The sequence below is a fragment of the Plectropomus leopardus genome, chromosome 22 (assembly GCF_026936395.1).
Source record: "Plectropomus leopardus strain MGB_pleo_1.0 chromosome 22, ASM2693639v1, whole genome shotgun sequence".
Classification (NCBI taxonomy): Eukaryota; Metazoa; Chordata; class Actinopteri; order Perciformes; family Serranidae; genus Plectropomus; species Plectropomus leopardus.
This window is the reverse complement of record NC_142197.1, coordinates 14,586,944-14,599,957: the sequence shown is the minus strand read 5'-3', so window position 1 is coordinate 14,599,957 and position 13,014 is coordinate 14,586,944. Positions and strand designations below refer to the sequence as shown.

Sequence of the window (13,014 nt, the reverse complement as noted above, 5' to 3'; positions counted from 1 at the left end):
TCAAGTTTCCCACAATGACCCATGTCAGTATTTTAGATATTTAGTTCAACTTTTTGGCAAACTATTTTGACTTTGCTGCTGGCTTTGAAGTGAAGTTTTAGTCTCAGGACCAGTTTTTAAGGTCTTGGTCTTTTCTTAAACTACATTTTTACTTGCTCTTGTCTCTGATAAAGAGGACTGAAATTTATTTCAGGAACAGTCCAAAACCCAACTGTGGGAATATCTGTTTTGTGTTTTGGAGGAGGTGGACCCTAACGCAGGAGACTGCAGGCAACATGAACTCTGTCAGGCTAGTTTTTAGTCAAAGTAGGAGCAGGGAAAGAGACAACTGACAGCAGCAAAGCTCAAACAAGACTGAATTGAAAGCCAGGACTTAAATACATTTTCGACTGATGAGGAAATGAAATGCAGGTGGATAAAAGTTGCAGACAAGCTCAGGTGAGAGCAATGAGGTGATTAGGCAGCAGAGCAGGCAGGGAAGGACTAACAAGGCTGATGCAGGTGACAGGTGTGTGGATCAGCAAATGAGGGAGCACAGGAGGGAAAAACAAAAAAAACAACAAAAAAACCCCACAAAAACCAAGAAAACCAACCCCTTACATAAAAAAACAACCCCAAAAATACAAAATCAGTCTAACTAACACAGGCAGCTATAATGAGTCTATAAAAAAGCATAAAAAAAGTCTGGGACAGAAAGTAATGATGCCCATTTTTTAACTTGTTATGAAAAAAATGTTAAAGAACTGTACATTGAAGCTGGTCTCAAGAATACTGTTTTTCTTGTCTTATTTTGGTCTCAAGAACACTCTTGGAAGGTCTAGGTCTTGTCTAAAACATGTTTACTCTGGCTTGTCTCGGCCTCAGATAAAGAGGACTTGGGATTTCATTCCAAAACTGCTAAAGACCACCATAGTGGGGATATCACTAAACTGCCTGTGCAATTAAAAAATGTTGAATACTGATGGTTTTCTTGCTTTCTACTCTTTAATGTTTTTTGTTTACTCATAGAAAACAAAGGAAAAATCCAACAGAAAAAACACCTCTGCAATACCTTCTGAATATTTTTTAAAAAGACATTTCTCATGGTGCACTTCCATACACGCAATGAGAATAAAAGAGGTGAATGAAGAGGAATCCTTATTTGTTTTCTGTCTGTGTTTTTATGCAAGTGTGGTCCTTCTAGATCAACTTGAGGAGTGTCTGTGGTTTGCATGTTCCACATTTTATCTTGCTTGTGTTATGCAGTGTGGGAGCCACACTGGTCTGGTTTCGGTCATGACTTGGTCTCGGTCAGTGGTGGAATGTAACTAAGTACATTTACTCAAGTACTGCTCATAGATATGAATTTCTGTTGCTTTATTTGAGCTTATTTTTTATGCCACTTCTACTTCTTTCAGAGGGAAATATTGTACTTTTTACTGAACTATATTTATCTCATGCTTAAGGTACTTTACAAAATACATTTTTTGCAAAAAAAAAAAAAATGTTTTGTTTCAGTACAGTTGAAATGACAAGTTGATTAATCAATTCACAAATTGACTAAGAATTAATTGCCAATTATTTTAAATATGCATGAGTCCTTCTCTAATTAATTTTGAATAATTTTGAGTTTGTTTGTTTTTTGGTAAATTTTTTTGTATTGGGTACGTTTAATACTTTTTCAGTGCAGGATTTTAATATATTTTAATATAGGTATTAATATTTTAACTTAAAAAAGCATCTGAATACTTTCTTCATCACTGGTCTTGGTTTAGGTGTTCTTGATTACAACACTGCTTACTTGCTATTTTTCATGCACTCTGCAACATGTACTAAAATTGACTCATGTGGTGGGAGGTGTCCTCTGTGCACTCAGCCTTTTGTAGCCGGTAGCTTTCTGTTAATTCTGACAATAAATCTACTAAAAATCAGTCATACCAATTTGTAGTTATATTTATTTTCCTCCAACACAAATATGAGTACCATTAATATATTTTTCACATTAATTGAGCTTCTCTCAGAGTCTGAGCGACCGCAGAAAACCATTAGAGGTTGTGAATCATTAGCGCACACGCAGTATTGGCCTCACATGAACCTGCTTCACAAACACACACGTGCTTAAAAGCTGTATAACACGCTCACTGACACCACAACTACTTCAACAAGCCAAGATCAGCAGATAGAACGACTTCCAGTAAAATTACAGAGGCTTCAAAGACAAATGACTTTGTTTTCGGTCACCAGTAACCAACTGTGAACTCTCCACCCCATTTAGAGCTCCACTTTTATCCATTTCTCCCTTTGACTCTTCTGCAACTGCCATCTCTTATTCCTCTTCATTTAAATTCTCCTCTCTCTTTGTCATTCTCTATGTTCTTTCATTGCCCGATCTTCCTCTCTATATTTACATTTATCATTTCAGGCATTAAGCAGGCACTCTTAGCCTGGCTTAGAGCTTAAACCCATTGCAATTTATTCATCAGCTGCAAGATTACAAGTGCGAGGGATGAAACAGCAACAAGGCTGGAGAATATTTAGAAATATCCCAGCATCCCTGAGAAATGTGTTTAAGAGAAAGGAAAATGACATGCTGCCAATAACAGAAGTAAATACTAATGTTTCTGTTGGTGAATGTAACAGCACACACATATTTCATCTCCCCCATGTCCTCTGTATTCCCCTCCACTCTCTTACAGTATTTGGTGTTACTGCAAGCAAGAGTGTAAACAAGCTCCTGCCAGTAAATTTTAAAAAACAGGAACAAAATTACAACCAGATGGAGTCCAGAAGTGCTCTCTCACATGACAACACAGCAGTGGCATGCTGGACACTGAGGACATAAACATTCACGAGAATCAGGAAGGAGGAGGAAGGAGCAGAGCTGAGAGGTGTGTGCAGAGCAGATAGATCAATAAATGTGCGACAGACATGAGATAAATCAGTGAAAATACTTTTTAAAGGTCCCATACTGTATCAAGTCAAATTTGAGTGTATCTTCGTTTTTAAATTTAAAACAAGCATAGATGCTCCTTAGACACTGTAAAGGCAACAAAGCGCTCAATCCACAGGGAAATACACACGCTCTGTATTCAGAAACTGTGCATTTAAACGGGCCACCTGTTTTTTTGTAAAACTGTGATGTCACAACTGTACTATATAAAGATAGAAAGTGCCGTTACAGTTATTCACAAGCTGCAGTGACAGGGTAGAGACACAGTCAGCGCAGATGTGGAAGACCTGGAAACACTGACCAATCAAAGCAGATTGGGCTTGTTCAGGGAGGGACTTAATGAGACAGGCGCCAAAGTCCCGCCAACGGAGTGTTTAGGACAAAGAGTGAATACAGGTATATTCTGTGTGAGAAAAACAATTTATTTTTGAATATTAAAGCATGTAAACATACTCTGGTAGAAACTCAAAATAAAAGCATAAACCTGAAAATTAACATTATATGGGACCTTTAAAATGAAAATTTCTGTAGGGATTAGAAATAAGACCAAACTGAAACTCACGCTGATGAAAACATGTATTGTTTTCTATATCTCTAAGGGTTTGAGCACTGGTTTGCGTATGTGTCTCATGTTCGCTCCCGGTTGGGAGGGTTTGAAGGGGGCCAGGGCTCCGTAGGGTTTGGGTAGAGGGAGCAGGTCGCTCTGGGGGATGTACGCGTTGGGACGGGTTTCAGCTGTGGTGTACTCTCCGTTAGGCAACTGCTTCCTCTCGTCTTCTTCAGCCAGCTGCACACACACAAAGACACACACAAGAGGCAGCTTTAATATTTGTAAGGCTGCATGACCTTGGACTAAACAGTTGGAATATAATTTGCCTTCATTTTAATCATGAAAATGGAATTACTTATTTTGCAATTTATTTATTTTTTAGCATCTCAAGACAAATACAAGGGCATCAATGAACACTGAGTGCATGAGCCAAGAATCCAAAGGCTGATTAAAGGTACACTCTGCAGGATTTTTTCTAAAAAAATGTACTGACTTACAGAAAAGTAGTCCCTCTCAATCATCACTTATGACCCACTGCTGTATCTGCAGAGACTCTGTCCTCTGCTTGGACTTTCTTCCTATTTGGTTTGTTAGGGATGTTTCTAGGTGTCAACCTTCGCGTAAGGGTGTGTGGCCCCCAGCCAAAAGCAACCAGAGGTTTAACTCAATAAAAACACAGCACAGCGGTACATCGCTGTCTCTGTCTCTCTCCTCTCTGTGGATGTGAGCTGCAGTTTTTTAATTCTGTTCAGTCGAGGGTGAGGTTGAGCTACACAGAGCAGAGAAGCCGAGGGGACAGGATGAAACATGTGCTTCGGTTAAATTCACACAACTTTGCAGCACCCCCTTGCAAGGGTGTGTAGAGGCGTGGGTGTGTTTCCTTATCCTTTCACTGTTACGAAACAAGCACAGAATAAAGTTTATTTCCCTGATTCACTGCTTTATTCTCTTAAACACCCGCTTCCTCTCTTCATTTACTCTCTGGCCCGCCCGACCACCACTGCTCTCCTAAAACAAAGAGGAGTAAGTGACAAATAATGCAAAATATACCTTTAAAGTTGGGATTTATGTTTTTGTTCTTTTTCATATTTTGTAATTGAACATACAGACTAGACTGGGTTTGCGCTGTATGACATTTCTGACATGATTTTTTGAGCTGCACAACTCCTTTTTGAGTTGGATTGAATTTCACCTTCGTCGGGCATTGCTTGTCGTGCAGCGGACAGAGGGGAGCAAGAAGCGATCATAGCCTGATAAGCTGCTCGATAAGCTGACGGCTGGACAGCACAGTGTGAGCACATACATCACAAGTCTTGGCTTTTATCACAGACGATTTACTTGTACGGTGGGAGTTGAAAGTAAAAACAACATTTTGAAAAGAGGCTCAAACTGTAAAGTCTTTTTACAGCTTTCAAAATATAAGCTTCACTAGAGATGTTTTGAGTTTTTAGCCAACAGGATTTTGTCTTTTCAGAATAAAACGACACCTAAACACAGTAAGTTGCACTTGTTCATGTATCTGACTGACAGGTTTGGATGCACAGGTGACACACCAACAGGATGTGAAGTGCAGAAAAACAACATTGAATGAAAGCTGTTTTTCTCAAAAGGATTTTCTTTCGGTGAACATGCTGAGTAAACAGCTTGAAACAAACATGCAGTTTATATTTCATTCAATGACTGATGTGATCCTTATTCAAAGGACCAAACCTACAACTACAGCGCTGACAATGAACATTTCTTGCGTTGTGAACATTTGTTTGTTTACTCTAATTATCTAACAACAAAGAAAAAAAACAAACAGAATTCACTCATATGCCAGAACTTCCTTGCTCCTCTATTTTAACTAAAATATGGCTCTCAGAAAACTGACAGTGGCTGGCTAAATTGATTTGGACCCAGTATGGATGATGGACCAATTTGCAACCATGGTGAACCCCTGCTGAGCTGAAAAAAAAAACTCTTCCAGTATGCACACGTCCTAACGACAGAGCAGTCCTCCCTTTGACTTTCACCCCACAACAGCATGCAAATGAACTGTGCCTAAATCTCACGGAGACTTCAAAGAGATGGCGATTTTCTCATGCATATGAACAGTTTATCCGCTGGCATGTGATCTAAGGAGTGCACACAAAACAAGGAATAATGGCTTTGGATGGGACAAAACAGCAGAAAGTGCCAATAAATAAACAGAAAAAACCCATTCCCCTTATCAGCTTCACAAAACGCATTTACATTTCAAGAAGAAGCCTGAAATGCATGATTAATAATGAATTCTGAATCAGATACTTTAGTTTGTGCAGGTTTTTATGTTGCATTTTGGTTTGGCACCATGCATGCAGAGTATTGTGGTGTCTTTTTGGGCTAGCGGCTGAAAGCGGGAATAAACTGGGTGAGAAAATACAGATCGGTATAACAACAGACAGCTGGACTGGATTCAGACACAACTGATGTGTTTGTGTGCCGTTGTTGTGTAGACAGCCTCTACTTCTGTTTGTCTGCCAGTCTGCCCTTCTTGCCCTGTTTGTGCATGTGGTGGAAACTACCCTATATCCTGTCTAATCTCTGTGTGTGTCTGTGAAGAGTTTCTCCTCGCTCCTCTGTCTTCGTGTGTGCAGGTGTACGGCGGCCCTTTTGTCCCTCAGAATCTTAATCGATTCCTGCCTTGTGTCGTGTCCCCGCTGCACTTCTCCTTTCTTTGTCGCTCAATCTTCTCTTCTTGCCCCTCAGTGCTTTAATCAATTCTCGACCAGTGATCTTTGTGTACGTCTGTGTGCTTCTTTACCCTCTCTCTCTCCTCTTTGTCCCTCTGTCTCCTCCTCTTGTCTCGGAGCATCCTCCTCCACTCCTCCTCTATCTCGGGGTACGGTGGCAGGCCCTGCTCCAGCTGCCGCTGGCACCTGTCCATCTGGAGACACAGAGGCAGAGTGAGAACCATTCACTTTGTATTCTTATCACTGGGTCCACTCTCCTGGCTCAATTCAATTCTAACTGCGCCTGAAAACAGATGGTCGTATTACTGTCAGAATTTGGGCAAAGTTATGTCTCTGCATTTTCTACTTCTACTTGTGTCTGTGGCGCGCTGCAGGCATACATCAGCTGCAGGGGTTCTTCAGGTTATTAACGGGTGTCTCTTGAAACATTTAGAGGGCTTGTGGGAAATCCTCTCATTTTAGCAGTTTAGTCTTTTATTGAGACAGAGAACTGTGAGATTTTTTTTGTCCAAACCGTTGTCAGAATATCAAAATTTCTTGCTTCAAAATAATTTGGCTAATGGCTTTTTGCCTTCTCTTAATACTTACAAATTGAGAAGACCTTGCCCATGGCTGTTGATTATTTACATTCTCCAACTCAACAGGAAAATATTGTAAAAATAATGCCAGTACAATAAAAGTAGTGATGATGATGTGGGTGGTTGATAGAATGAGTTGCTAATGGCTGATACCAATCAAAATCAAGCAAAATGATTGGTTAAGCATTGCCTGTTCATTACTAAATAGAAATATAGAAGAAAGACAAATTAAAAAAGAATATTAATAACAACAAAATATAAATCAAAATAGCATGGCTATGCAGATGTGTATTTAGCCTGTGGACAGGCAGTCATAGAAAACACAAATACAGCAGTCAGCTTCAAATGGCAATACAAGATTGTTACACACTTACATGTAATATTATCATTTGATAAGCAATTTAAGATTTTTTAAAGGTTAACTCACTGTTAATTCAACCTGAAGTCTCTTAAACACGGTAAAAGCAGACAGCTAAGTCGGTACAGGGGTTAAATGGTATCATATTTTTATTTAACTTGTTGCTTATGGTAAAAACAATGGAACTTGTCCTGATTGCTATGGATACAGACTTTGTTAATGGGCTGCTGGTGCTACTTTCAGTTCCACTAAACTAAAAAGTTCATTCTTCCTCCTCTACAAGATCCAACCAATCACTGGCTCTTCTGGAGCTTTAGATCTTATATTCTTGAGCCAACAAGATTGAGAAGATACAATCAAAAGCTCCGGAAAAATTAAAGGAGATTATTTTTGACAACAACATAGATTCTAAAGAAATAAATTGTTTATTTAAACTGACTGTAAATGCTCAGCACGATTGCTAAACTTTAATCTCAATACCCTGATGCTTTTGTTAACTGTCTCAGCACTTATTAATCTTTATCTTTTATTGGCATTTTTTTATGACCTCCCCCTTTTTCTTATGAAAATTATTACTGACTATCATTTTGTCTCTGTATGTGACTCTTGATTTTTTTACTGCGCAAATAAGCAAAACAAATGGGTTTGAGGTGAAAGGTGGGGAACAGTGAGAATTTATTGTTGTCACTTTTTGCTGTCTTCGATCGTGGCCAGTGGACAGTGACAGGAATAATAGGAAAGCCAGTGGGAGGCTGAAGGGATGATCCAAGATCACAGTTTGGCCTCCAGAATCACACTGTCGTGGTTTGGGCTGAGAGTGACTGAGAACGCCTCTGACCTGGAGCTCTTTCTCTTTGATCTCTTGTTGGAGAGACAAAGAAGCAGCTTGCTTCATGGAAAGTTCTGCTGATACGGCCATCGTGCGGTGGTTGGTGTCGATTATGTGAGTTCGGAGCCGGTTTAACTGGAGGCAGACAACACACACACACACACACACACACAAACACACACACACACACACACACACACACACACACACACACACACACAGATTAGATTAGATCTTCCATTGATTAAAAATGAATTTAAATAAAGAAGTTGGCATAGGCAGTTTTGGGGGCCATTAGTGACATAAGTTTTCAAAGTACCTTTTAGCATATTCCTTCGATTCAGACCTTGAATTCATGTGGTCGGAGAGAAAGATTCAAGTTCATGTTTGTCTACAGGGTTCCTGCAGACCCATTACCCTGATCATGATAGTGGACCCTTAATCGTACACTTTACTATATGAAGTGCGTGCATACGCCCGTGCTCGTCTGGTAGGAGTGTAGTAGAACAGAGAAGGAGAGCTGCAGAGGATATTTTCAAATTCTGGTGTTTTCTTGCCTCTTATAGTAAACTACCTGCGCAGCTTTCATGTTATAGATCGATAGATATACTTTATTGATCTCAAAACTGAGAAATTGGGGAATACCGATAAGATAAAAATATGAGTTGATTTAAAGCTGTCCTGATGCAAAATAATGATGCAGTACATGACAATGCCAAATTTATCTTCATTTATGTCATCAATATACATTCTTCTACTTGTTATGACATGTAATGAACCTTGTTCTTAAAGCTATTTATAGTTGGTATGGGCGACAGAAATACAGAGAGTGAAAGAGAAACAAAGGGAGAGACTGAACAGTGCCAGCACAGGGAGATTATAATGCTCGGTGAACTCCTTAGTGTCCACTCACATGGACTGCACACGCTCCTCAAACAATGAGTGAGTGTGTTTGTGAGAGGGAGCTAAAAGACTGGACTCACTGCGTAACAGGTGAATGATAGTGAAGTGCTTTTTGCATGTGTGTGTTATATTCTTTTGAGTGAGCTTCTGTGTGTGTTGTGTTTAATTGGTGTGTATATGGGATAAGCCTCTTCTCTGTCTGTATGCAAGTGGATCTTGCTGTCTACCTTCTTAGCCAGTGAAAGTCTGTCCTGTTGGCAGATCTCAGCCTGTGCGCTGAGTGGCTTCGAGAGCCGGGTCACCTGGTCCACGAGGAGCTCTTTTTCCAGCGACCGCCTCTCACTCTCTGCGAGATTTACCTCGAGCTACAGGCAGAGAGACAAAATCATTATGGTCTTTTATTTCATGAATTTTCACTGCAACCATTTTCTATAGTTGTTTCATCAAAGGAAAACATAACCTGGGGCTGGATTGCAAATAAAAGCTAATATGCAATGTTTTCACACAAGTACACACAAACATTTTGTAATGTTGTTGTGTACCTGCTCAATCTTCTTGACCAGTTCTGCAGTTGTGGAGTCTTTGCCTTTTAGCTCTCTGTAATCCACTGTTCGATTCAGACCTTGAATTGTCTTGTCCCTGGCTTCTGACAACTGAAAGACAGAGAATTATAGACAAAAACAAGACTACATACAAGTGGAAGACAGTGGCAGAATTTAAGTCTTAGTTTTACTGGATCTCAGTCTGAAAAATGACATTTGAAGTTCCCCTGGTCTCCATTCTGAGGCCTCTTCTGTTTAATATATACATGCTTCCACTGGCTCAGATTTCATAAAACAACTCTTGTTTTGTTCTGAAATCAACATAATACATCACCATAATAAAGCGGACAACACACAAACTTACATGACAATATCAACAGAGGTCTGGGTATCAGTACTCAATACCTTTATGGCATCTATCAAAATCACACAGGACCAAGTTTTATCGAAAACTTCCCCAACTGAATGATATGTTTGATCCTTTCAGTGCCTTGATCGAGAACAAAAGTGACTATTCATGTGATAACCGCAAGCATTCTTCAATTTAATGTAACATGAATTTGGCCCACTACCACAGCAGCTATGAGTGCAGGGAATTTGATGGAGCAGGTAGTTCAGCGTGCTGACATGTCACCAAAAACCTTTAAAGTGTGGCTATACTTCACATCTGTGGCATCTGGTAGCATTTTACATAACTGAATGCTTCCATTCACATGACTTGTATCAAATAAAGTAGAAAGAGAGGTATCAAATAAAGTACAGCTGCTTGAGTCCTCACTAAAATACATCTCTGATCTTCTGTGACATTATGAACCATGCAGACCTTTCAGGTCTTCTGGTACTGGTCTGCTAAGATGGAGAAGTAGCGTTTAGTTTTTATGCACCACATATCTAGAACAAACTCCCAGAAAACTGCAACAAGTTTTTAAATCAAAGATGAAGACTTTTCATTTTTGTTGCTGCCTTTTATTCAATCAAATATTTATTCATTTCCAATACTTATGTCTGTCTGTCTTATTGTACTTTAACTTGTTTTTATTTCCAAATATCTTGCTCTTCAATGACTGTTTTTAACTGTATTTAAATGTTCTTTTATTGTGTATTTCTTATGCACTTTGTCTCCGTGTTTTTAATGTTTAATGAAGAGCACTTTGAATTGCCTTGTTGCTGAAATGTGCTGTATAAATAAACTTGCCTTGCCATTTTTAGGCCTATATACTGCACATATAGGCCAAACTGTAGTCATCAAGTCTCTGTCACTGAGGTCTACTGTAGTAATGAAATAACAGTTATTTCCCAGCAGAGCTCACTTCACACAAATGAATAAGTAAACAACATGAAAAGCAAGAAACCTAGAATTAGACAGCGACTGTCTGTGCTTCGAGTGCCTTGTCCTCCAGGCATTTAAGATCCTATTGCACTGGGGATTTAAAAAAAAAAGCTTGCGACATTTGTCAGCTAAATGTAGTGCCTATATGGGAGCTACTTCACACTTGGTGACAAGTCACTGGCAAAGTGTGATAAAAGAAACCAAAATCGCAAACGTCACCGGATCCCTCTGAGGGATTTTTTTTTTTCTTTTTTAAAAAAGTACTCAGACATCCCTTAAGACAGCAGAAATAGAAGGGAAGGAAAGGATACACAAGAAAGCATAACGATGAGTAGGAGAGAGACAAAAGGTAGGAAGACAAGAGTTAAATGATAGGGAAAAAAATGTAATGCTGACATGATTTACTGTCTAATTATTTAGATGAATGACAGAAAATTACCATATTGTACATGATTCAAAGGTACCCTGTGGAGTTTTTGATCTCTAGTCGTGCTATGGACCAGCCTTTTAACAACTGTAAACCTAGAAGAGTACAGTATTTATGTTGTTTGTCCAGGCTTTGTTCAAACACAAAGTAGTTAAAATTCTAGTGGAGATTGAAAGGTTTGTTAAGATGTAAAATACATCAGACTAAATTTCAGGAAAATGTGCATAAAAATTAACTCCAGATGTCAAGGTGAAGCCAAAAAAACAACAACACAAAAAACGGGAAACTCTGTGTCCAGTGTGTTGAATTTAGGTTGGATATATTAGCAGAAATGGGACATAATAGTGAGTGTTTCTTTAGTGTGTACCTGAAAATAAGAATTGTACTTTTGTTACCTAAGAATGAGCCATTTATATAAACATAGGGAGTGTATAGGTGCTTGTTCACAGAGTCTGCCATGTTTCTACAGTAGCCCAGAATGGACCATTGGCTCTAGAGATTTGCATTTTTTTATTGGTCACTGTAGGTAGCAGCCCGCCTGCGATGAGCCCAACTGTGTTTGAAAAAGATAGATTTTCAATGTGAAAATGTTTTCCCCTGTTTAAATCAGCGGGCATGGTTTTTTGGAGAGAAAGAGACCACAGCAGATAATTCCAGTAGAAACCTCTGGAACATCTGGATCTTAAGTTATGTGAGAAAAAAAAGGTGAGCACACATTAGCAGGTGGTAGGCTAGCAGCTCGTCTGCAACCAGCCGAACAGTGACAAAGAAAAACTGATTTTGTAACATGACGCTGCTTTATTCAACTTTATTACCATTTTTAATCAACAGGTCTTTTTGTTTTGGAGAGAAAGAGACCTTGCGGATAATTCAACCAAAAACCTCCTGAACAATGAACACCACGTAGTCCTAACCAGGAGTTCATACTCGTGTTTCAGCTGGTTGCAATCTGCAATCTTCACCACTAGATACCAACAAAATCCAAACACAGTGCTCCTTTAAAGACTGGGATTCTTCAAATAACTCCAAAAAGAATTGGTAAATTTCCATGAAAAGCATTTGGGCTAATAGCTGGATCTAAATTCACCTGATCAGTCTGTTTAATGCTGAGAAGTTTGCTCAAATATCCACTATTAAACGCACATTATCGAGATGACAAATAAGAAGTGGCCTCTTAACCTGTGCAGGGGCTGAAGATGGGAATGAGCAATTAGAGTAGCTACAGTATCTCAGTGGGGACATTAAAAGAAATGCCCAATGGCCCCATCAGAGCAAAATAAAGTGAGTCTATATATAAAAATACGAAGCCGAGATGATCAAGGAACCACGACAGGGACCATACTGTAGATGGGACATAAGTAGAAAATAGAAAGAAGGAAAAAAACACAGATCAGATGAGCAAATATGAATAGATACATGGGGAGAAAGAGACAAATATAAGTGAAGAGGAAGTGATTGGATCGGCAGCAGAAAGTAAAAAGAGGAGTTGAAAGAGGAAAAGCAGGGTGAGGAAAAATGTTGTACACAGGCGGTCTGACCTGCCATGACCTGACTTATGAAACAGCAGCTCCTCTCCACTCAACCATACAGTGTGTGTATACGTACGCACACCTGCACATGTTTACGTGCCTGAATCTAATGTGAGAAATTATCTGTCAGACTTAAAAGACAGCGTGGAACAAAGTGATGATTCCCATTTTCCCTCCCTTCACGGAAGAGATTAATGAAGCCTCTGCAAACAGACAGTGAGTCTGATTAAAACCGACTGCTCCCTCAACGTCATATGACTCAAGTTTTAATTTATTAGTATGACTGTCATGTGATTAACTGAAGTGTTTGTAAGGCTAAAGTTAC

General features: G+C 39.3%; 1 protein-coding gene across 2 annotated transcripts in view; it reads right to left on the bottom strand.

Moving 5' to 3' along the window:
• Positions 1–1,582: 1,582 nt before the first annotated feature.
• ccdc146 (coiled-coil domain containing 146) overlaps positions 1,583–13,014 on the bottom strand; it is a 64,230-nt gene continuing 52,798 nt past the window's right edge. For both annotated transcript variants that reach the window (XM_088072540.1, XM_042511143.2), the window contains exons 19-23: positions 9,404–9,514; positions 9,089–9,226; positions 7,968–8,093; positions 6,265–6,387; positions 1,583–3,716 (exon numbers count right to left, since the gene is read on the bottom strand). In XM_088072540.1, the coding sequence (XP_087928666.1) occupies positions 3,516–3,716; positions 6,265–6,387; positions 7,968–8,093; positions 9,089–9,226; positions 9,404–9,514 (699 nt within the window). In that variant the 3' untranslated portion in view covers positions 1,583–3,515. The remainder of the gene's footprint in view (positions 3,717–6,264; positions 6,388–7,967; positions 8,094–9,088; positions 9,227–9,403; positions 9,515–13,014) is intronic.